At 39.5% G+C, this 25,444-nt stretch overlaps 3 protein-coding genes across 3 annotated transcripts; all 3 read left to right on the plus strand.

Moving 5' to 3' along the window:
* The first annotated feature begins 1,114 nt into the window (after positions 1–1,114).
* On the plus strand, positions 1,115–7,399 carry si:zfos-1056e6.1 (uncharacterized protein LOC107988029 homolog). Its single transcript, XM_037747101.1, has 9 exons — positions 1,115–1,245; positions 3,946–4,013; positions 4,163–4,210; positions 4,351–4,415; positions 4,516–4,553; positions 5,713–5,792; positions 6,403–6,465; positions 6,695–6,745; positions 6,985–7,399. The coding sequence occupies exons 1-9, from the start codon at positions 1,125–1,127 to the stop codon at positions 7,036–7,038; spliced, it is 588 nt and encodes a 195-aa protein (XP_037603029.1). The 5' UTR covers positions 1,115–1,124; the 3' UTR covers positions 7,039–7,399.
* Positions 7,400–8,745: 1,346 nt separating this feature from the next.
* Positions 8,746–15,288, plus strand: ddias (DNA damage-induced apoptosis suppressor). The gene is made up of 5 exons (XM_037755836.1): positions 8,746–8,973; positions 9,734–9,895; positions 11,355–11,454; positions 11,754–12,067; positions 12,645–15,288. The coding sequence occupies exons 1-5, from the start codon at positions 8,852–8,854 to the stop codon at positions 14,440–14,442; spliced, it is 2,496 nt and encodes an 831-aa protein (XP_037611764.1). The 5' UTR covers positions 8,746–8,851; the 3' UTR covers positions 14,443–15,288.
* Positions 15,289–20,364: 5,076 nt separating this feature from the next.
* On the plus strand, positions 20,365–25,377 carry LOC119479104. Its single transcript, XM_037754342.1, has 4 exons — positions 20,365–20,565; positions 22,030–22,151; positions 22,267–25,027; positions 25,171–25,377. The coding sequence occupies exons 1-4, from the start codon at positions 20,560–20,562 to the stop codon at positions 25,192–25,194; spliced, it is 2,913 nt and encodes a 970-aa protein (XP_037610270.1). The 5' UTR covers positions 20,365–20,559; the 3' UTR covers positions 25,195–25,377.
* The last annotated feature ends 67 nt before the right edge of the window (positions 25,378–25,444 follow it).

Raw genomic sequence — 25,444 nt, forward strand, 5'->3', positions numbered from 1 at the left:
TCATAGAGAAATTAGTTACAAATCAGCAAAATCATTTGGTAATGATGTTATACAATATATTCATGCCATTTATGTTGTATGTATGTAATTACAAGAAGTGTATGATTCATATTGTGTGTATAACAGGAGCACTGACTATATGAAGTTACTGTAGCAGCAGACGGAAGCGGAGTTACGATATGTGACAGATAAGTTGCTTCACATGCTGCAAGGTTGCTTTTATTTCTGAAGTTCAAATGGGGTAATTATTGGTTAACTTAATTATGCAACAGCATCTCCTGTTAACAGTGTTCACAAAAGCAGAAGAGGTGGATTTCACAGTTGGTCTCTATGTTGCAAGGGCTGTTTGTTATGTGGGCCAGACAGGCCTGCAGAGCCTTTCTCCCTCCCCCTTGTCTTGCAGGTGCTGCCATGTCTGAGTGATAATGGAGGTGATTGGAGTCCATCTGTGTAGAGTTGTTCAGCTGCTGATTGTCTCACTCTCCTACCATCTAGCCAGTCAGCAGCTGAACAACTCTACACAGGTGGACTCCAAACCGAGAGGTCCCGGGTTCAGATCCCGGACGAGCCCCCACTTGTTACGTCCACTAGGTGGAACAATAACTAAACAAACAATCAATGATTAGACAAAGTCAAAGTGAAGAGCAAAATTAAAGGTGTTTATTAAAGATGACTAAAGGTTGACAAAAATGTGGTGGAGGTAGGGACAAAATGGTTGTGCCAAATAAACAAAATTAATAAATCCAAACCAGGCCTAACTAAGTCTCTGCCTTGTTTAGAAACAACACAAACAAAAGGCTGACAAAATTATCTAAAAAGCAGTGGTGTACAAAACATACAAGGGTTGGCAACCTCGATGAGGAGGTGCAGAAGTCTAGTTAACTCACAGAACACTTGAATTACAATATGCTGAATGGTTATTATGGTATTTTTGCCCAATGATGCAAAAAACATTCTGCCTACTGCAGGTTTAATTTACCCTGTGCATTGCATTGTGGGTCAAAGTGTTTTTTAATATGCATAGTATACTTACTGTTAAGTATAGGCCTACCAAGAGCTAGACACTTAACATATTGGAGTGCAGAGTAGATTTATAAACACTTATTTTGAAAGTCCCTGACCGGATGTCGCAGGTAGGCTTCTCTCTGCTGTCTCGTGCTGCAGGTCGGATCATTAAAATGTCTAACAACAAATCACCTCATGCATCAAAGGCCTGGATCGCTCTGAGACGACTTGACAAACACGGTTCGTAGGTTTCTATAAGTTTGTTGACTTTATGATCAGTGATTCATTATTTTATTTCTCTGCACTGGGTCTGTGCATCTGTGTCCATGGCAACCAGCCTCTTTAACCCTTTGCAGACTGATTATGCACTCATGTTTTTGACATGGACATGGTATAAATCCAGCATACTCACGTTATTCATAGGCTACATTAAGTTATTTTTTCTTTTTACTTCTGTAAATGATCAGGTGTAGTAAAGCTTATATCCATTTATGGTCAAAGAGGAGAGCATCAGCTGTATTTGACTGTTGAGTGTTTATCAGCTTGGCTGCAGCAACACACATCTCAGATTGAGTCATTCAAAGAGGGAATGAAAAGCCTTTTTTAATCTGAATATGGGATTACTGTCAAACTGATTGATTACAGCCAATAAATTGTCTGTGGTTGTGTTTGACATTTTATTGTCTAATATGTTTTACTAGGGTTGTCAATCGATTAAAATATTTAATTGCGATTAATCACATGATTGTCCATAGTTAATCACGATTAATTTTTTATCTGTTCAAAATGTACCTTAAAGTATTTAATACTCTTATCAACATGGGAGTGGGCAAATATGCTTGCTTTATGCAAATGTATGTATATATTTATTATTAGAAATCAATTAACAACACAAAACAATGACAAATATTGTCCAGAAACCCTCACAGGTACTGCATTTAGAATAAAAAAAATATGCTCAATCATAACATAACAAACTCAAGCCCAACAGGCAACAACAGCTGTCAGTGTGTCAGTGTGCTGACTTGACTATGACTTGCTGCAAACTGCATGTGATTATCATAAAGTGGGCATGTCTGTCAAGGGGAGACTCGTGGGTACCCATAGAACCCATTTTCATTCACATATCTTGAGGTCAGAGGTCAAGGGACCCCTTTGAAAATGGCCAAGACAGTTTTTCCTCACCAAAATTTTGCTTAAGTTGAGCGTTATTTAACGTCCTTCCTGACAAGCTAGTGTTGGTACCAATGGATTCCTTAGGTTTTCTAGCTTTAAAACTGAGCCCGCTACACCCTAAAAATCACAAGTTGCGTTAAAGAAATTAAAGGCGTTAAAATTAATTTACGTTAACACTTTATTATCGCGTTAACTTTGACAGTCCTAGTTTTTACCTTTTTAAAATTCTTAAAACTACATCTACTCCTTCTTCCTCATTGAAAAATCCAGAATTTATGAAGATGAAAATATGTTTTATTTCAAAAGTTGAAATACTGGACACACGGTAAAGTTCATTCTTTGTATATGTGCAGTGAAATGGTAGAATGGACTTGCATTTATATAGCGGTGGATATACCAGTGGAGGTTTTATGTTTCCACATCACACTTGTGTAAGTTGCATATTGGAACATGATTGTCTTCCAGTAGTTGTGATGTCGCAAAATCATGTCTGTTCGTTCACATCTGAAACAGAAAGATTCAAGATGAGCACAGAGAAACTTTCCTCATCCAGCATGATGAACGGGAAATCAGCCTTCTAGTATTACATTATTTGGCACAGTGAAGGTCAAACATCCACCGTAAGGCACCATAAGTAAAACACATTTTGAGCGGAAGGGGACTTTAATAAATTGGTTGTTGTCCAGATGCCTTGCAGCCCTTTTTCAAGAGGTCAGGGGTCAAACTGTCTATTGGACATCATTCTATGGTAACCAAAACACGATCATTTTCAGGTGATTATACACTAACGAACACATAGATCCCCCTAAATGCTACACACTGTCCCTTTAAACATAAAAAGTGACAAAAAGACAGAAAAGATGACACTTACGGGTTGTGAATTCCTTCTCTTCACTACTGTCACTGAACTTGTCACTAATGTCTGTGTAGCTTTTGACGCTGACCACATATGTTGTACTTGATTTCAAGTCTCGACCAGATATTTCATAGTTATTCAGTCCGTCATGTGTAGTCGGCTTGATCAATATAGATTTCTGGTATGGAGAAACAAGAATTATAAAAAAGATGGTTCAGAAACTTATCGGCAACCTCACATAATCAAATGCCCATGACTAAGTCTACATCTCCAGTGCAAAGGATCTCAGTGTTATACAGACATATGATATGATATGATATGATACTACAGTGCATATGAATTTGCTCCTACCTCTTGAGTGTCTCCTTTTATATGGTAAGTCACTTTAGCCATCAAACTATCACTGAAAAACGTTTTTTTGTGGTTTGTCCTCCACTTGACTTCAAAATTCCCATTGGATTCTTCCACTGAGATGATTGTTGGGGTTTTGGGCTTTACTGTACAAGAAGAGAGATAAGAAAAGTAAGGGGAATGTTTCATAACCTTAATGTAGTTTCACATCCATTCACTGTTATTCTGAATCTGGATCAGTGTATTTCTGGCAGCTGCAGATTAAATTTATGGGCTTTCATTTGCTTTCATTTTCATTTGCATCCAAAGGCACTCTCATTTCCCCCAAAGAGTAGAAAGAGGGCAACACACTCCCTTCAGCAGACAGCACATTTTAGTAGAATAATGTAAATGGAGAAAACAAAACACCTAGGCTAAATAAAATAAGAACTAGATATATATCCACTGATTCACTAGTTCAGGGGTCAAATTGTCTATTGGAGTGGTCTAGAGGTTGCTCTATAAACACTTTTTAAACGGTGACGTATTTGAAAGTAACATCTGTCTATCTGTTGCAGACGACAGAGTGGTGGCTCTTCGAGAAGTGTCCATTCCTCCAGCAGCTGAGGTCACCGTGATCATACAGGTGTGCAAGTGGTCCACCTGTTGCTATTATTATTGTACCTGCACAGATTATATAACATATAAAGATTTATATTAAAATATAAACAAATATAATTTATAAAAAGATAAATAAAATAACTGAACTGCTTTCTGGTTGTTATATCTTTTCAGATGATCACCACTACCTTTGGGCTGAACTCTTCCAATGTCATATTCAAGGTACAATGACTCTTTTGCCCTCATGTTAGAGATGCATGACATGCGCATGTCTGCAGAATATTGTTGAAAAGAAAGAAAAATCAGTTTTTGGTTGTAGCTAAAATTGTCAAATGATCACTTGTGCTTTGGTCTGTTTGTAGATAAGGAACCAGCGTGGCTGTCTGATCCCTCTGAACAGCTCGATCCCTCCTAACAGCAAGCACATGTAAGGAGTCTTTGACTGTAGACAGTTAGTGTATACATCTATTCAGTGCATACTCCATTTATTAAGCACTTATTGATGTCAACTGTGTTTTTCACCACAGGCCTTATGTGCTTGAGGTAGCCAAGATCTTTCAGCATGGTAAGAGCGGACTCACCTTTCTTTCTCTTTGACAGTATCTTCTACATCACGCAACACTGTTTCTAGAATAACGAGTAACAAGCACCTCTAAAGCTTGCTAATAATATCTTGTTTGTTTTATCCATTAATCATTTTTCAATTTACATTTTTGTTCTGAATAAACAAACAATATATAAAAATAGTATTTAATGAGCTTTAGAGATGCTGGTGGGCGGATTTCATTATCTTTGAAAAGAGCTAAGCTCGCTATTTCCCCCTGTATCTAGTCCTCGTGCTAAGCTAAGCTAACTGGCTGTGGGCACCCGTGTAAACAGAAATAGTAATAATAATAAATGTCAATATAATAAAACACAGTTGTAGTAATTTAAAATACATCCTCATAGGAGAAGTTATAATTGTTGCCAAATACTGTACATTAAAACATAAAAAATATCCATATTGCTGCATACAACATTATAGTGTGTTATAAATCATTTACTAATGTTGGTATACTGCTTAGAAACGCTAGCCTACTATTTCATTTAATAAAATAGATGACATGTTTTTCTGTGCAAATAAATCACATAAATTCTGATTTCATTAAATGCAGTACCGATGTCCCGACCACATAGCCACCTGAGCCAATTACGAGCCGAGCACGGCCGCAGCTTGCTAGTGATTAGAGAATCACGGCTGCACCCCCTTTTTATATCATCAAATAACTAATTAGAACCAAACTTATCAGAAAAATTAACACTTGAACATAAATCAGTGTGATAAGAACTACCTCAAATGACAGAAGCCATCTTTGGGAGAAATTTATTTGACGTGTACTTTGTGCTAACATGGAGGGGGAGGGATTTAGGATCTTTACTGCAGCCAGCCACCAGGGGGCGATCGAGATGTTTTGGCTTCACTTTTGGGGAGCTGTCATGTTGTCCATGTTTATATACAGTCTATGGATGATACTGTATAGCCTACTGTATTCTCCTTTTTTATTCAAAACTGCTCAAGAATACATGGTAGTTGCTGCAGAAATGTAATAATAGACCTACTCCCTTACTTATGCCTGAATCAGTTATTAGCCATATCCATTTCTTACACAAGTGAAGCATAAATTAAGCCTGAAGAAAAGGCAAGGTTTGGATGTCTGTAATGGTTGTGATGTTTCTGTTCTCAGTGCGTCCCAAGCCCAGAACCATTCCCATGACTGTGATCAACAAGAGCATGAAGACCAGGCTGCAGACTATTGACAGGAGGGTGAGACACAGTAACCACATAGGCTTATAGCACTAATACAATAACTAGTGGTTTGGTAATGGTACAGTGTGAACTGTTCATTTGCATGTATTCAGCAGTGCTGCTCCAATACACCTTTGGAGGAGAACCTGTTCAACCACAGGTCCTTTCAAATATCCATTCAGTATGTTTTAAAGTGCCAATGAGGAGATGATCTATAATGACACTGCTGAGAAGAATACAAAAATACATCTTCTCTGGTAATTTGCAAGTCCTTTTCCGTCAGACAAGGGAGAAATTAACATAGTAATCACGTTAATCATTTTGTGGTAAAGCTTTTAAGATACAGCATTTCAAATTTGGAGTAGATGCAAAAACGAATACGCACTAAATAGAACATCTAAAGTCTGCCCAGACTAAGAAGAGTTTTTCTTAGACATAAATATGGACGCTTCTTTCATCAAAAGATTGTTGTGACTAGCACAGGCTCATGTTTTTGCTTGTTTTACTGTAAATATATTCATTTCTACTTAAACAATTTACCATTTATTCATGCTATTTTAATTTTGTCCGGATTATAAAGCCTGATCACCGGCCAGAAGATGAATTTAGATTCCATGTTTTATTGCAGATTCAGAGACTGGAGGAGCTTCTGCCTCAGATCAAACTCAGGCGCAACGAAAAACTAAGCCAGGTATTTGAACTTTCCTCTAGGCCAACAGTGAACACAACGTTAACCACAACACAACCATGCATATGGGTGTAACCCTGGCCACTCACTCATGGGAAATGTTATTTGATTTTATTTGTGAAAATGTGACAATATCAGTGGGATAGTGTGTGTTATGATTAAACTACTAAGAGGTGTTTTACATTCATATGCATCTCTACATCCACGTGACCATGTAACACTTTTGTCTCAGGATATTGAATGTCTCAACCAGAAGTTGAGGTTTCTTCATAAGAGAATGCAGGTGAGTTATTCTGATCAAACATAATAAAAACATAATCTAATTACCAAACCTTGCACATTGCAATTTCCCAGAACGTATAGTTGAGTACTTAGCTGAAACAGTCTCAGAAGCACTTCCAATTTTTTTTTAATTTACGCTCCGGTCTCTACTGTACGGTGTTTCTGCAGTCTTTGTGTTTCTTACTGTGTATCATTTTTTGTCAATTTCATGTTTGCACACACCGCCCTGCTCTGTTGCAGGTGGCAGATTCTCGCAGCTGGAAGGGGGTGCTGACCAGAGCCCCTCTGTGGTAAACAAACACCCACATTTCCAGCTGTTTTAGAAGACACAAACCATCAGTGGGACTTTACACTCATCATTCACTGCAGATTTTATCATGACACTATGTGAGGATGGATGATGATCTGGATTTTTACAATTTATATAACCTCAGAGATATCCTTTCTTACTAAGTACATTCAGTAGATTAACTGCTGTTTATGGTAATGTAAAACATATATTTTTTTTTTCTGCCTGGACATGTAGTGAGAAATTTAGTGTGTCACTTTGGTATAATTGAGGAACAACATATTTGTAACACTTTTGTGACAGGCCATACTAGAATTAACTTTTGAAACCATAAAACCATAAAATCAATGAAATAAATGAGAAAAAGTAAGATTGCCTCTTCTTTGAATGATTGCAATATTCAGAAGTGAACCATACAGCCTCGAATATAATTGTTTTATTGTATAAAGTTCATGTTTCATCAGTTACGACTTTATTATCTTGGATCTCTACAGGATCTGACGGACCAGACACTGAATGTTTGCACAATTCTTTGTCAGACTTCACAAGAAAAAATGAAATAAGTTTTGAAATGACTTTGGTTACCCAAGACACGTCAGGTCAGGTTTTTTTTTTTTTTTTAGGGAAGTGTAACGTTAAACCTGCAGTAGGCAGACAGCCAGCCTCGCCTGCTCATGGTTATCTGCTAAAACATATGAACTCAGTAACCCAGAGAACAAAAATTTAGGACCAAAAAAAAGTTTCAGACACGTTCACTGGGGCTTAAGATCTGATTGTGCATTTATAGCAACAATTCAGTGTACTTTTAGTGCTGCATATCAACACACTTAGGAAAAGAACATTTGGAAATAGTTTGTGATAAAGCAAGAATCACAGACTATATATCTATTTGCCGGATTATGATATTTCAGTTAAACAGATTTGCAGCTGAGACTGTGTGCACTGTGTATAAAACATATAGTCAGATCCTTTAAACACTGAGACAATCATTTAAATGTCAAACAGGCATTACACCTGCAGTAGGCAAAATGTTTTTTGGCATCATTTGCCAAAAATTCCATAATAACCTTTCATCATATTGTAATTCAAGTTCGAGAAATAGTCATTACAGTAACAGAATATTGATTCATATTTGATCAGCGCTGCCTAGTTTGACTGATCAGAGTTTACGAGTGATTGACAGCTGCTCAGAGACGGCAAGGCTCCAGATCAGCTCTAATTGGTGGTTTTCCTTCGGTCTGTGAAATCTTGCAGATGCCATTAGGAGCACCGGAGGACACAGAGGGACATGATTTTTTTTTAGATTACCTGTCACATGCACTAATGGAGGAGATCAGAGAAGATAAACAGATACCTGTCAGGATATAGTGTTTTATAAAAAAAAAAGGTATATATAAAAATATCCTTCTGTTACATTGGTATTTCACTGAAGCGTAATGTACATTTCAGACACAAAAAACAGTAAAATAAATAGAAATAGATCCAGAAAGACATTGCCAGGTTCTTATCTTGTTTCCACATTTGTCTGCTCTTTATAAGTAAGAGGAATACACATCAATATAAAAATCTTTTTTTTAATTTTTGATTTTTGATAAAATGTATTTCTGTGTTAAAATTCCTCCAGATTTAGCAGAGAATACATTGTTTTCACTGCCCATGTTGTGTTTCACATCCAGTCCAGTAGGTGGCGATAATGCACCTCCATGCTGGCTCTCCAACAGACAGTAAACCAAAACAAGCAGAAGAAGAAGAAGATAGCTTGTGGCTAGCTGTAGCTGAGAGCCTCAGAGTAACTTACTCTCCTAACAGACTCTCTTGATGTCTGTGAGAAGAGCTCTGGTGGATTGTGTTGTGTTGTCTGTGCAAGATGCCTGTGTGTTTTATCCGTGCTGTAAAGGCTGCTTCTCACGGATCCATGTTGAACAGCAGGACACGACGAGGTAAAAACACAAACAACCCATGATTACACTGATTTATCAGAGGTGTGAAGGAGAAACTGTGTTTTCACAACTTTACTGTGACTAATTAGTCTTTAAAGTTGTCAGAGTTAACTAAAGATAAATACTGGTACACTAGTGTGTCTCACATAAATTCATTTAGAGGTAGCTACCCTACAAAAGGCTGCATCTGAATGAGCTTAATGAGCTTAATAAATCAATATAATAAAACAGTTGTGGTAAAATACATCCTCAAAGGAGAAGTTATAATTGTTGCAACATTATAGTGTGTTATAAACCATTTACTAATGTTTGTATATTGCTTAGAAACACTAAATAAGGGGTAAAGTAAAGTGTGATCAATTATCAATCAAAATAGCCTAATATTTCATTTAATAAAGTAGATGAAATGTTTTTCTGTGCAAATAAATCATATAAATCCTGGTTTCATAAAATGTAGGTTCAACTAAAATTAATTGAAAGGCATTTTGATTCACAAATTATTAGAAAAGGCAACACAAATCATAGCTCCTGGCTACTTACACATCTGTCATTAGCTAAAAATGTTTATGAACATCTGGAATTGGTGATACTATTGACTGTACAAAAGTGAAGCCAAAATATTCCGGCTACAGGAGCTTCCCTGTTGACATTTTGGAGCCAGAAAAAACATAAAATGAATTGATTCATACAATGCAAATGAACTATAACTCACTCAAACATGGACACAGTTTCACCTGTCTTTTCTGTCCATCCACCACAGATGCAGATGCTCCAAGTGTGGTTACAGCTGTCTGAGGGACCAGGTTGAGTACAGATATCGTCTGTCACTGAGGGTGGCCCGGGACAGATGCATATTTGGAGTAACAGTATTTGGAGCCTGCTTGAACCCATTCTTTGGCATTCATGCAAATGGTTTACAGAGGTGAGCACGGCAAATTATCTTTCAAGCTACTGAAAATGTCTGCAATTACTGCTCTGTCCATCAGTATGCAACATCCACATAAAGTATGAACATCTTGTTTTGGGTAGGATTGAATTTGACTCTAAGTTGTAGCATATCAACACACATCACACACAACCAAAAATGCTTTCATACTTTGCAGGCCATTTAAAGGGACCTTAAACTTACTTTGTATAGCTTTACATAATACTCTGTGTTGAACACTTAGACTGCATATTAAATATCATATATATATATATATATATATATATATATATTTAAGTCTCCTCAGTTAATATCTGACATTGTTTTTTGTACAAGTCTCTGTGTGGATTTCTCACCTGACACTTCCTGGTCCACATGCAGCATTACTCCTTGGTGGTAGTATACTGTATGTTGCAATGGTTCCACTGGAAAAGGTTAAAGGGTAGCTTCGGTATTTTTCAACCTGGACCCTATTTTCCCATTCTTGTTTTTTGCCTAATTGACTAATAGGGACAACAATTTCTGAAATTGATCCACTATTGAGGGAAAGCGCTGTAGACGGCGGCTGCTCATGGGCTGCAATAGGGTGCTATTGGTGCAAGCTGGCACCGTAATTACATTGCCGCTTTTCACTTGCCCTCGCTGCTCGTTTCGCAGCTGCCGGTTACAGCGTTATCCCTCAATACTGGACCAATTTCAGAAATTGTTGACCCCATTTGTCACTGAAACACAAAAACAAGAATAGGAAAATACGGTCCAGGTTGAAAAATACCGAAGTAACCCTTACAGCGAGGAAGGGCTGTCCTTGACCAAAAAATTCTTAGTTGACTAACACTCATACGATTTCGATTTAATCAACAGATCTGTAAAACTGAGTTTCTCCACAAAGAATCACACAAAAGCACCACTTTAAATCTTGTGTTTACCAGAGATGTGCTCATAAGTTTTTTTAGAAATAAGTCATTCAGCATGAAAAAGCATAAACTAATTGACCAAAGAAGTCTTAGTTGACTAAGACCAAAATTACCGATTTGTCGACTAATCGACTAAGAGGGGTTAGCCCTAAAGCGAGGGAGGTAAGCCACTCTTGGCACATCTTGTGTCATAGTTTGTAGACGGTGGCCTAAACGACACTATTATTAGTATTAAAAATCTGGCATTTACAGTGTGAAACAGTACCTCCGTCTTTTTTTACCTGAAGGTTAATGTTTTAATTTAGAAAAGGGTATTAACCTACTATGATGTTAGTGGACGTTTTTGTGTCAGGTAAGGTGACGTAATTGTGCTATAAAACCCTGTGTTGGTCAGAGGGAATACACAAGTTAGTTTTATTTTATCAGTGTTTAGTGTGGCACATTTATAAAGCTCATCTTGTTATGAGTGTCCTCTCTTTGTCAGTTAAGTGATGAGTGTGTATTTTACAGTGTGTATTTCTGTTGTGTCTGTAATGTTGTAGGTTGGTGGAGAACTTGGATGGAGCATCAAACAGATCCACATTGTTGGGGAAGGCTGTCGAGGACTGTTTCATTGGCAGACATTTCATCTTTGGTATAAAGGTACAGTTGCGATAGGTATTGCTCTATTTGGCTGATATTAGTTATTAGATACATATCTAATAACTAATATTAGCCGAGTAATACAGACCAACATCGCCATCCCTACAGCCGTGCTGCTAGTATGGCTAAAAACAAATCTTAGGGTCTAAAATGTTGAAATCAGTGGCCTCAAAAATCAAGTTTTGGTTGGGCTATAATCATACATATTTGAACAACATGTCCAAATTGTGTACTTAATTGAATTTCATTTGTCTTCAGGCTGCTTGCTCTCAACCCTGGTCTTTTCTGTGTCCTTTTAGGTAACCGAAACAGAAAGTGGGCCTTGGTTAGGAGGGCCTGTCGCGAATGGCTCCAGCAGTAAAGAAGCAGTCCACTTTATTGCCAGTCAGATGATTCTCCCCAAAGCTACGGGCCTGGGAGGCTGCACAGTGGTCAGTTATTATCGGATCCTTCTTCAGAAAGCTGCAGAATATGAGCTGGGATCCACTGATTGCAGCAAAACCTTCAGACCCCCAGCAACAACCCTGCTGCTGATTCCTCGCCACTTTCCAGCCAGCAGCTTCAATAATGCCACACTTTCTGTCTCAGGTCTTCTTTCCCAGTCACTGCAAAGGTAATGACATTAAGAAGCTACTGATAGCAGAATCTGAATCTCTGAGTTACTATTGTTGTTTACAAAGTAGAGAACTGAGGGATCATTTTGTTGAGTTTTTACTGAATATTTGAAGTAAACTGTCAACATTTATGCTGACATATAGAACTATAACACAAACAGGTTTTTGTTTTTTTTAAATGTAAGAAAAAATCAAGGCACTGAAATTGCAAAGAATAAACTTGAGGGTCTTTATTTTCTGAGTTATATTAAATATTGTCTGTACTGACACCATGTTTATATTCTGTACCACTCTTTTGAAACGTTTTTAAGTCTGCTTTTGATATTCTCTGTACTGTAAAAACAAGGCTAGTTTGACATGCTTTTATCTTTATACTTCACATGTGCCTTTCATTTTTTTCTTGCATTTCAGCTAACACGTTACACCATTTAATTTGTTTTACGGCCATTTCACTACATCATTTATTAATGCACAAGCAGAGATTTTCAGTGTAAATCTTCTGTGTCAGGTGGTGTCACCGGATGAATTGTTCACTTTTGTGACATTTCTTGACAGTTGCTTTTGTTTTCATCCTAGTTCACAAGACAGCACCATTACTCCCACCCCACCATGGCAACAGTCACTAGGACTAGTTACATCATCAGCAGAACAGGAGGAAGGCCGAAGTACCCAGGACAGTGGAGATGAGAACAGCAGACAGACAGACGACAACAAAACTCCACCACATGCACAGAGAGGCTACCTGGAGAAGCATAAAGTCACAGAGGAGAGAGCGCTGTCACCTCTTCTTTCCTTAGAGTGCAGTACTTCCAGTAGTCCATCATTTGCCAAATACCCACGCTCATCTATTGGGAAAGCTCTTGGAAACAAGCCCACCTTAAACACTTGGTTCAGTCCCCCCCCAGCTGGCCACAACAGCTCCAAGGCAAAGGGGTTTTCTAACACAACATTTTTGTCCAGCTCCTTGGCTTGGGAAGATTTGCCTTTCTCTGAGAGTCTTACAGAGTTTTTGTGTGAGGAAAACAATGATTTTGATGTTGTTGGTGAAACAGAGCCACTGCAAAATCTGAAAGAAACAGCAAGAAACAACCTGGAAATCAGTTCACAAGACAAGAACGTATCACATAAATCAACTTCTGTTTGTCAAAGTAACAGGCAGATAACAGACCGTCACTCACAGATATTACTGGATATCGCCAATACACCTGGACCGAATGGAGGTGACAGCCAGGTATATAAGAACCCTGTTGGATGTGCAAACAAGAGTCAAACCAGAAACATGTGTTCCCATGAGTGTAATCAGGAGGACGTGAAAGCCAGTTCTCTGTCTTTTGAAAATGAAGAAGAAGAGCAGCTTGAAGGGGATACCTACAATTGTTCAGCCGACCTATTCAGTAGCTCACTCATAATCGATATGAGCGCAAACAAGCTCAACACACATGCAGAAACTGTCAAACTGACGACCATGGGAGCTCATTCACTGCTTTCCAAACCAGACAAACCGCACCGGAGGAGTGAAATGAATACACATTCAACGCCACACAAACAGAAACTGAAAAGTAAAAGATGCGTCAACAGAGACAGTTTAATTCTAACAGGCACACAAGATATTGACTTCATCCCTCCCTCTCAGTCCACCCCCATTGTTAAAGTAGCTGTTGTGAAAGGCTCGCCTGCCTTCTCATACAGAAACTTGACATCAGCTGAATTCAGTTCACAACCTGACGGTCAAGATTCTTGTGCTTTTTACAGAAATCTGCCTGAATTGGACAGTAAAAAAACAGCCGATAGTACCACCTCTTCTCTTTGTAAATTAAACCGTGTCAGTGCTAACCAGCTGTCCCAGTGTGGCAGAGAGTCTGCAAAAGAAAACGTGGGGTGGAGTACGACATCCAGGAGACAAAGCCAGAGATTTACCCCAGAAAGGAGGTTCTGGAAACCAGATGAGCATAAAAAGTTGCTGGCTCAGCAGCACCTGAGTGTCCAGAGAGGGGCTCTAAACACAGGATCGACCGGAAGAGTCAGTGATTGTGATGTGACTGTCTGTGATTATGAGGACAATGAAGTAATGGTTCCTCCGACTCCTGCTGCTGAAACACGACTGAGAGTGAAGCTCAGAAGAAGAATGCTGACCGGAAACAGCAGCAGTACTTTGGGATATTCGCGGGAAGGGCATCAGGCAGATGGAGTTAATTGTAAAAGACCTCTGTTGGATCAAACTCTCACATCATCACAGAGAGGTCCGGCACGAACAGGAAATTGTGACAGTGAGACGGTTGATGAGGGGAGTCTGGATGTATCCCATTGTAACCTCGTTGATGACGAGAACGAGGCATGTGATTGGTCTAGAGATCTATTCTCTGACTCGATCTGAGAGGCTCTGTTGCAGATGGCCTTTACAAATTGATCCAAGAATTCAAGTTTTCTTGTATGTATTTCAGCTGGTACTCCATTCTGTGCTGAAGGATCTAAGAATAGAGCACATATGTTAAATACTAAAAATAGGAGAGAGGCTGTTGACAGGCATTACAGGAGAAGCCTCTCTTGCCCTGCCTTTAGCTATATGCACTTTATCTTTAAAATGTAATAGTTTGTGGGTTCAGGCACACCCATTGCTAAAAAAATGCATCAAATCAAGCATACAGCCATGCAATTTCCATTGACAAACATTTGCTGTAGAATGGGTGATACTAAAGATCTCAGCACCCAACTTCATTGCCTGACCTTAAATGATCTTGTAGCTCAGTGGTTCCCAACCTTGTGGTCTCGACCCCCACTAGGGGTCGCCAAAGCTTCACAGGGGGTCGCGAAGCCTTCTTAATTTCAAAGGGTGTAAGACAACTATTAAATTGTTATCTTTAAAGTTTGGATTATTATTTAAGGTATAAACAGGGCCTACCCGTCTGTTAAGATGAGGACACACTAATCCGACATCAGAGAACTAGCAGCGACGAAGGCCGCCTGTTGCGTCGCCTCACGTCGCTTTTCTTTTGGCTGACAAGTTGCACCCAAACACACGTCAAAGACAACATCCGACGGCCCCTTAGCACAGACGTTCTGCGCCTGCGTGAGATGAAATAACTCTCCACACCCGCAGGTACGGTAGTCTGCATTCGTCATTCAAAAAGGGAAACCGGAAGATCGAGGACTGCGGATATACAAGCCGTTATTATGAAACGTACACGAAATAAAGCAGCGTATGCTGACCTTTTTCACACCACTCTCACTCACTACTTAGCTTTATTTCAGATGGCCATGTCGTTGTGAAAATATCCGTGTATTGGAATGATCAGATGTGATGAAGATGAAAAATGAGAAGAGCCTTCTGTGTTTTTCCTCTTGACTTTGCTCGTTGGCTTGCTTTCCTCACATCCGTTTCTCTTCTTGTGTACTGATTCGATTAAGCTGAACAGCCAATCAGAGTGATTTCTCTCACCGACGGGCACCGTCGGCGATTCAACATGCTGAATCAGCCGAAAAAACTCCAATACGAGGAGACTAGAGCCGACGATGCAGGACGTACAGAAAAAACTAGGCCGACGGACGCTCACCGTTGACCCCAAACTGTCCCGACGGCCGACTGTTGGCTTGGTGTGTCAGAGCCTTTAAACTTGTATCATTTCTAACAGCCAGCAGGGGGCGACTACTCTTGTTGCAAAAAGTAGTCTGATTCTATAGAAGTCTTTGAGAAAATGACCCTACTTTCTCACTTAATTTATTACCTCTGTAAACATTGTAAACATGAGTCTTCTTCAATCCTGCATAATGTTAATGTAGTAAATTATGGTCCCATTAGAAAAGTACGCAGTTAAAATAACCAGAGAGAGAATAGAAAAATGGCCAAGCGTCAGGGAGAAATAAGCACTGAATTTGTCAAAAAAGAAGCCTATTAAGTATGTATATTGTTAAAAATTCAAAAAATACATATATAATACAGACAAAGAATTGTATTAAAAGTTCCTAAAAATAACAAAAAAACTCATCTGTGATGCAATATTTAAAGGAAAATATTTGCTCAAATACACATACTTTTAGGGATTTATTTTGAAAGGAAGAATTTCCTGCACACGGTTCACTTTTAAATAATTAAGGGTTTTATTTGAAACATCTCGGTAACATAAAGCTTCAGATCAGATGAACTTTCAGATGATTTTTCTTTACCTTGTCTGAGGTATTTGGACCACACCGTGTTAGGTGTGCCCATGACGCATTGTTAACTCTGTTCTAAAGACTTTCTGCTCTTGCATCCTCTGTGTCTCATTTGAACCATTGAATTTAAAATATTAAAATACTTGCCAGACATTTTTTTCTTGTGTTTCAGTATTTATCAATAGAAAGTAGAGACAGACAAGAGATACTGGTAGTGGAACATATGTCCCCAGCTGGAGTTGAACTCGAGATGTTCCACTTTCAATATACGGTATGCACTCCAAGGCCAACAAAACGCTCTGTCACTTTTGATTGCTGTCCTGCTGCTACTGTGTCTGTGTTTCTGCAGGGGTGTTAATGTAGGGATGAGTGTGTACAGTGTCATGCCAAAGAGCTCAGAATAGCAGACACCAAATATCATGACTACAATGTTCTGGATGTGTGAGTAAAAGACAGCGTGAGATGAAGATGATGTTACATGTAAAAATGGAACAAGAACTTAACAGCTGGAGCTTTATATTGTACGAGTTGCAGAAGCAGGGTTGGTATGTAGTCAGCTAGGTACGGGGTGTCTATGTGGATGTGTGCAGCATCCTATTTGGTTGATCTTTTTTATTTGAAGTGCCATGTGCACATTTTTAGCATTTGAACTCTTGAGCTTGGAGAACTCCTGAGGTACACATGAAAACTATCTTGTCATGAACATTTAACTGTGGGCTTGGAGCCTGAAAGCCAGTCGAATTCAGTCAAGTAAAGGCTTTTAGGGCTTGTGCTTTAGCCATTAAAAACGCTGTAGAATGTATTTCCATGAAATTTTGGTGAACGATGAAGATTAATGATTTTGAGGATCCCCTGACTTTTCCTCTTGTGCTACCAGCAGGTTGACATTTGTAGTTCAGAGTGAAATATCCCTTCAACGTTTGCTTGCAAGGCCATGTAATTTGGTGTAGACGTTCATGGTCTTTGTGAACTTCTGTGAGCCCCTGACTATAGTCAGTCTCATATACTCATATAATGCCATCAGTAGGTCAAAATTTCAATTTGTCCAGTACTTTGATCTAAGAGTTTGATTTTCTTTACAATGAGCAACCAGTGGGCAACTCCAGGGCCTGAAAAGTGAAGCCAAAACTGAAGTTCATTAAACTTGAATTATTTCTAATAGCCAGCAGGGGGCGACTCCTCTGGTTGCAAAAAGAAGTCTGATTGTATAGAAGTCTATGAGAAAATGACCCTACTTCTCACTTGATTAATTACCTCAGTTAACATTGTAAATATGAGTTAGACCATAAAGCAGGGTATGCTTTCGATGTGTTTAGTGTGTTTTCAGTTCATGAATGTTGATTATAACATTTTTGGTCGCCTAAAATGTCTAATTCAGCATTTGGTTGTACTCGGCTCCACCCTCTCGTCTCACTTCTGGTTGCAAATAACCAAGATGGCGACAGCCAAAATGCTGGTCTAGAGGCTTCAAAATGGCAGTCCACAAACCAATGGGTGACGTCACGGTTACTACGTCCACTTCTTATACCGCATACAGTCTGTGTCCAGTCTGTAGGCCAGTCCTGTTTCTCTTCACTTTGCCAAAAAACTACAAAGTTGGGCGCTTAAACAAAAATATTTCAGTATATTTGCAAGCCATTAAGATCCACCTGTCAAGAGCACCAGCTCCTAAATATGATGCAATTGTACAAAATAACACGCTTGTCTATGTGGTGTGCTCTTGCAGTGCTTCTGCTGGCAGGGACATGTTGAATCCACCTTACACTGTATGTGTGTTAGGACAACCCTGTGCTGTATCTTGTGCAGGAAGATAGTACAGAACAATAGCTACAGAAGTACTCAACAACTTCAGGCACAGAAGTGTGTGCGCCAGAGAATTTTGGCTTCAGTTGCTTCAGTAATAAAAATAGTAAAGATAGCCTTGAGCGGTAGTAAATATAACCCCAAATGTCAGTTTGTGTTTTGAAATACAAAGTGCTGCTTGTACAAAGTGCCTATTGGGATTTTATTAGATATGAATGCAATCTGGCCTAATGGTAGTGCCAAAGGGAAATTACAGACGCATCTGAAGATGTACTTTCTTGTTTGACCTATATCTCTTGTTTGTAACAAGAGATGAGTGGTTGCACTGTATGCTCAACCGTAGGATAAACAGGAGGGATAAACAGGAGGGCAATCCAGTCACTTCAAAATAAAAGAATGAGTAACAAGGAGGAAGGAAATATTAAAAACCCTATATTGTAGTGGCAAAATCATAAAAAAGACAACATGTTTCGACCACTGTAGGTCTTCGTCAGGGCTCATAACAAACAGACAACACGGGTGTAGTAGATAATAAAAGGACGACAAGTAAAACAGGAAAAATAACTTTTTTTTATACATTATACATGGAAGATAGGAATCCATATATCGGCTTTAATATAGGTTGTGAAAAAAACAGGGAACTTGTTCTTATAACTTGGGTATTTTTGCATCTATTTGAACTACCTTTGTATCTTTTCACTAATTTGGGAACCATGTTGGAACTAAATCATCACTTACTGTACTCTTACTAAGAATATAATAGTCTAAAATGGGATTGCCACACACAGTTCAAATTGGCTTTTAGCCTTTACATGATTTATAGATACAGTCCCAGAACGTGATGTGTTTCCAGAAGTTGCAGCTGTGTGTGTGCGTGCCCTAGTTAGACCCTCTGTCCTTAGCGTGCAGCGAGCACAGTACGTGAGCTATGTCACCCAGCACCCAGTGAATGGAATCACTCAAAGCCATTTGGCGAACACACATGGTACTAGTTTGTGTGTGTCGTTGTTGCTTAAGTTATAGCATCATTTCTTTCATTATGTATTATTGTATTGAGTTTTGTTTTTTACTCAAGATTATTTATTTTTTTTGTATGTTTTGCCTTTATTTGACAGTAACAAAGAAGAGAGACACAGTGGAGAGAGAGATGGGAGCAACATGCATTAAAGGTCCACCAGCTGGAATCGAACCATGGACGCTGTAATTACGTGGTTTTAAACACCTTAACCACCCAGGTACACACTACACATTCAAATACTGAAAGCACTATACTGTAGTAGATACTAGTACAATGATAACACTGTAACATGTGGCATCTATAGCTATGGTCAGTATAAAGCAAAATACTGGTATTCAATTGTATTTCTGTATTAAACAATTGAATTTCTCTCATAAATTAATTAATTTTACAGTAAACCTATAACTCTTTCCGTCTGTTGTGTCAGTGATTTTGAAAGGATAGCACACCTAAAAAAATACCGTCTTTAAGGTATCCGCTATATATTTTTATGTATACATTTCGCTAAAATTATATACATATTTGTGATATACATATTTTATACATATATTTATTTGGCACTGATATTAGTTGTGTAATATTATTAACTTGTAGTTAGTGCTCATTTCAAATGATGATCACTATGTGATAGTCTGTGCTGCAGTAGTATTTCCATTGCATAGTTGCCAGGGAAAATGTCCTACTGACCAGTGGACAGCTATACGTGTGGGGGTAACATTAGAGTGCTGCAGAGATTAAGAGCCGTGACAAGCACATGGTGTGGAAGGGTGGAGAAATGGCTCAGTATGGAGTTGTCAACATTGTGTCAGCCGGGGGGCGGCTCATAGTCCTTGCCCCTCGAGAAGCTTCACTTTGTAGAATTAAAGCACATAGATATGTTTCAGATTTGTTCTTCAGTGCATCAGCGATGGCTTTTGTGTAACTCGCAGTGGCAAACTCTGGTGGAGACTCAAAGTTGACAAATTAAGCCAAATTAAAACTTTGATAACAGTTCTGACTCACTGCATACTATAGACCATTTTGTAGCTGACCTCTGACCTCCCTGAGGAGAAAGACAAAAAAGGGAGCTCCCTAAGAGAATTAATTCATTATTCTTTATAAGTATGAATGCCAGGCGCTGTCCTGTACTCATTTCTTTCATAATGACAACTTTGAATTTACTGCATATTTGTGTATTTAAAAAAAAATCTTCCCTGATACCATCTTCTTGTGATGTGAACAGAAATATTGTTTCTGTTTGCTACAGTTCTGTGGTGTTGGGTTGGTTCTCTGTGGGCTGGTCTCAGTCCCACTCCATAAAAGGCCATGGAGATTGTGACGCTAGACGCCGGCACTCCTTATAAGCACCTGTTCCTCCACGTCACGCCGAGCTCCACATATGAAAAGCGTGTGATTGTTTTCCGAATGGGACAGTGTGCGTAGATAGTAGTAGACTGGGATTATATAGCCTCCTTGGAGGTTCATTTCTCCATTCAACTGAAAGCAAGACCTGGTAGGACACTGCACACCACAGGACATAACATGGAGGTAAGAGAATATTCATTTATAGATAATGTGCATGTTCAAACAGTCTGTATTACTGTAATGACTCTGACTTTCACTGTTAGAAAATTAAAATAATCAAGTTTGCTCATCATTGGTGTCGTAGCTTTATGTTGTAATACGTTATGTAAGCTGATTGTAAACATTGCATATTGAAAGTATACCTTTATTGTCTCGTTGATGTGCTTATTAAACTACATAGTAGTTATAGAAAACTAGTAAACCTTGAAAATGAATGTCTCTCGATGATTTGAACAGTTTGTAGCATAAAAGAGAGGACTTTTTGTGCTTGTACACTCCTAGATAACGGAAAGAAGATGTGGGCCAGTTATGCTCATTTGGCAGAAAGATGGACATAAGGTTTTAATCAATTGTAGCATACATTAGGGGCTTGCAAAGTCTAAACCCTTGCTTAAACTTTGAATGGCAAGCAGTGGTTAAGACAGAGACTGTAAAGCAATCAGAGAAAGCACTAATATCTGTTCTGAGCTTTTTCAGTGCCATTCTTCTGTTTAATCTTTTCATCTAAGCAGCAATCTCTTACAAAAAAGTAGTATACTTCAAGTTTATTTTATGAAGTGTACTTATGTACTAGTAGTATACTTGTAAGTGTACTAATTCAATACTTCTTGGGACTAAATTGGCCCACTTTTTAGTTTATAAAAGTATACTTTTAAGTGTACTTTAAGTGTAACAGTAAACTTTGAGTACACAACTAGTTTACATCTAAGTTGTATTTTGTACTGCAACTATACTATGAACTATACTACAAGTGAAAAGGTTTAATAGTTATATACTGTACTTGTAGCCCACTTTTTAGTTTATGAAAGTACACTTTAAAGAACTGTTTTAATAGTTTTTATACTGCAAGTATACTTATATATATTTGTAGCACACTTTTTAGTTTATGAAAGTACTCTTTGTATACTTAAACTTATACTTAGCCAATGATTTATGTATTACACAAAGAGACTTGCTTTTGCTATTTGACTTGATGTTTTGTGATGATAAAAAAATAAATAAATTTTTCTCACATGTCTCCACGGTGAACGGATAATCCCGAAAACGGTGAAAATTGTTGACAAATTGAAGTAAATTCATATTTAAAAAAAAACATTTGTTTACAACTCTCACACGCTTTAATAGGCTACTCTATCAAAAAGTAAGCACAAGCCAAATATACCTTTCTGTAGGCCTATAAGTCAAGAATACTTAATTATAGTTTTCTTAAGTATATCTCAATCAAAAGATTAAGTGCAAGTATAAATCAAGTATACTTAGACTTTTCTGTATGCATATAAGTATACTTAAGTATATCTCTGATAAATACATAAATAATAAACTTAAAGTATACTCTCTTATAAGTATACTAATAGCACACTTGAATAAACTTCTGTTTGGTAAAGGATAACCACTATTGACTGAACTCTGTACTCTCTCTGTGCCCAGGAAGCTAGTAGCCATGCAGCATCACTGTTGGAAAGTCTGAACCTCCAGAGAGAGCGAGCTCAGTTCTGTGACTGTGTGGTCAGACAGAGACAGAATCCGGGTCAACTCCACCCTGCACACAAGTGAGCAGCATAAACACACCAACAAGTACATATTGGCATAATTGCATTGCATGTCTTACACGATGTTCTTGGTTTCATGCAGCATTACATATCAGGTTGCTCTTTGCTCCCCCAGGTGTGTCCTGGCAGCTTCTAGTCCAGTGTTGGCATCTATCTTGTCCTCTACTGGTGCCCTGGTGGAACTGCAGGCTCAATGTTTATCTGACACTGTATTGGCACTTCTTTTGGATTACATTTACACAGGGGCTTTGCCATGCACTCGCAGCCAGCACCAATATTACAATCTACTCACTGCCGCCAGCTACCTGCAGATGGATGAACTGCAGGAGGCTCTGAGGGCTTGGCAACAGACTGAGGCGAAAGCTGCAGATAATACGAAGGCTTCCACTGGAGCTGAGAATCAGCCATATGAAGACATTAACAATACTTATAGTACAACTGTGAACAATTCTTGTAAGTATCTGCCATTATCACTGGAGAGAGAGGATCGTCAATATTCAGCCAATGTGGACCCACGTGATGACATAGATCCATGTGGAACTAACAGTAAAAATGGTACAAACCGCTGTAGCAGAAAAGGTGGGAGCACTTTAAGCAATCTGACGCCTCAGGATTTGATTCAAAATATCCCTTGCACCAGTGAAGTGCACAGGGTATCTGGAGTGGATAAAGAGGTGCAAAAGGATCAGTTTGATTCAGCTCATTCAGCTGGCACAGAGGAGGAGCCTGAGAAGACAGTTGAGGACATGAGGAGCTCATTTTTAATTTGCACTGCTGTGATGCAAGAAGAAGAGACGAGCAGCGCAAAGAAGAAGCAGCGACTGTGTTTAACCGTGAAAAGTAAAGCAGAGGAGAAGCAATCTAACAGGAAAGAGAAGGACATGACTCAGATCCGTTGCTCTCCCCTTCTTCGCCTCTCAACCTCCCAGCTTAAGGACAATGTTTCGCCCTCACAGGGCTCCTCCTCATCATCTTCCTCAACACCACATCCGTGCTGTGGGGCAGTGCCTGTCATCCGCCACAGCAGTGGAGCAGCTATGCTCCAGCTGGCAGACGTGCCGCCAATGCCTCCTCCTTACCAACCAGTATCCCAGGCCTCAGTCAGCTCCAGCAGGGCCCCTGTCTCACGATCAGGAAGCACAGACAGTGACAGCATTGTTGAAAGTATTACCACTAGACACAAAAAGCATAATGGGGAACAGAATCAGGATTACGGAAACAATAAAGATCATAATGGGACACAGAGTTGGGATTCAGATCAATCCGACATCGTAAAACAGGATTACAACAGCAGCAATAAAGATCATTTGATAGGACAGAATGATGAACATATTAGCAATGGTTTATCCCACATTACAGATCATAATGATCGCCATGCTCATTGTGATTCATTTCAGAATATGAATCACACAAAACATCCTAAGGATGATTCAGTGCCAAAGAATAAGGATTGCCGCCATTTCGCCAAAGGATTGCAGAATAAAACTGATCAGAGTTTTGATGATTTCCCCTCCAAACATCAGCGACTGGACTGTTCTGATTGCCACAATGTCTGGACGACAACTGCAGCAGAAGAGCAGTCCCTTTGCTCACAAGATCTGAGAGCTGTAGTACCACTTCCTGTACAGGACTCAGACGCAGGAAGTGACTCGCACTGTGAAGATCTGTGTTCTGAGGGAGAAGCAAAAGAGGAACACATTCACTCAAGGTGTCCAGCTGAAACCGACAGACAGGACAGTACCTATGAACCCAAGATTGATTGGTACCCAAACTTGCATAGAGCTGAGACAGGCACAAAAGATGCTGCCTCCAGCCAGCATGAACATAACTCAGACAACAGAGACACAGCTATGACAGACAAAAGCCACAGTGTTGATCTTTGTCGACCTGTCTCCACCACACCAGAATCACGTTTGGATGGAGACACTGCTGATCTCTTTGGCTTTGAACGCCGCACATCTGTGGAACATGAAAAGATGTCAGAGCCACACTTAACTTTTACAATGCCTGCGGATCACAATATGTCTGAACCTACGTATAGTGTTGTGGGGCCGTCATACCGTGGACATCTTCAATATCACTGCCTACCACGGGAAGAAACACACTTATCACACGGATACTCTCGTTGCAAACACTCCCATCCTAGCCACCCAGAACATTCAGACCAGTCCAGTGATGATGAAGAGGTTGGTACCTTTGCCAATTCAGGTTACAGTCCTCTGAGACAGCACTTTACAGGGACTACAGACCAGGTTCTACTGCTGGACATTAGTGCCAAACCTGCTGAGTTGCTAGTTGCTAATGCATTCGGCCAGAAGGAAACATTTCCAAATGGGTTTGGGAATAGAGAGCAATGGAATGAAGCAACATGTGTAGCAGGGGTTGACACTAAATATTGGGTTGGAGAAACAAATGTTAAAGAAAGAAGATCTGTTGGTAAAGACCAAAGCAGGCCAGGAGCTGAGGTTATACATAAAGCCGGGGTTGTGGAGGGGGTTTCCAACCCTAAAGACGGTGAGAACCAGACCACTACCTTGACAATCTGTTCACCCCTCAGTGTGCCAGATTCTGTACAAGCCTCCTTGTCATCTACCTTGTCTGTCTGCATACCTTCTACCCCATCAGCCAGTATGCCAACAAATATATCAGCTCACCTGTTAAACCGTGTTCACCACCCTTTCCAGTGCTCTCTGTGCGACCGCTCCTTCAGCCAGCGAGGCTCTCTGAATAGACATGTGCGGAGCCACCTTGGCGTACGGCCCTTCCCCTGCCCCCACTGTCCTATGACCTTTTCACGTCAGTACCGTGTCACAGAGCACATGCGTGTTCACCAGCGCTGTGTCCTCGGGAGTGACTTTCCAAGGTACCCTGCTTCTTCAATTTGAGACGAGGAGAGGCCTCAAAAGTTGAAATTGCTTGTCCTGTCATTGAATGATGGTATTATTCAAATGTTTTGGTTGGTTTTCATTAGTTCAGAATTATGAGAATTTTCTTTCATATTTTGCAAATACATGGAACACAATTAGATAGACAAATGAGATGAAGTTCTGAGATTAATTTCAGACTTCATGGATATCTTTGCCCTCCAGAGGCTAAAGCTGGGGACACACCAAGCCGACATCAAAGAACTAGCGAGGCCTCACGTCGCCTTTGTCTTGGCCAAAAAGTTGCACTCGAACACACCACAAAGACTACAGCCGACGGCCAGTTACCAAGTACGTTCTACGCCTGCTGCCAGCAGGTCACGATAGTCTGTATTCATCATTCAAAAAGGGAAACCGGAAGACCAAGGA

Source organism: Sebastes umbrosus, chromosome 2 (assembly GCF_015220745.1).
Source record: "Sebastes umbrosus isolate fSebUmb1 chromosome 2, fSebUmb1.pri, whole genome shotgun sequence".
Lineage (NCBI taxonomy): Eukaryota > Metazoa > Chordata > Actinopteri > Perciformes > Sebastidae > Sebastes > Sebastes umbrosus.

Bases quoted from the DNA above. Each gene is read 5' to 3' on its own strand.
- si:zfos-1056e6.1 (XM_037747101.1), top strand. From the start codon at position 1,125: ATGTCGCAGGTAGGCTTCTCTCTGCTGTCTCGTGCTGCAGGTCGGATC. The intron at 1,246-3,945 runs GTTCGTAGGTTT...TATCTGTTGCAG, and splicing joins GAGACGACTTGACAAACACG to ACGACAGAGTGGTGGCTCTT. The intron at 4,014-4,162 runs GTGTGCAAGTGG...ATATCTTTTCAG, and splicing joins AGGTCACCGTGATCATACAG to ATGATCACCACTACCTTTGG.
- ddias (XM_037755836.1), top strand. From the start codon at position 8,852: ATGTCTGTGAGAAGAGCTCTGGTGGATTGTGTTGTGTTGTCTGTGCAA. The intron at 8,974-9,733 runs GTAAAAACACAA...CATCCACCACAG, and splicing joins GAACAGCAGGACACGACGAG to ATGCAGATGCTCCAAGTGTG. The intron at 11,455-11,753 runs GTACAGTTGCGA...GTGTCCTTTTAG, and splicing joins ATTTCATCTTTGGTATAAAG to GTAACCGAAACAGAAAGTGG.
- LOC119479104 (XM_037754342.1), top strand. The intron at 22,152-22,266 runs GTGAGCAGCATA...TTGCTCCCCCAG, and splicing joins CAACTCCACCCTGCACACAA to GTGTGTCCTGGCAGCTTCTA. The intron at 25,028-25,170 runs TCAATTTGAGAC...ATACATGGAACA, and splicing joins TTCCAAGGTACCCTGCTTCT to CAATTAGATAGACAAATGAG.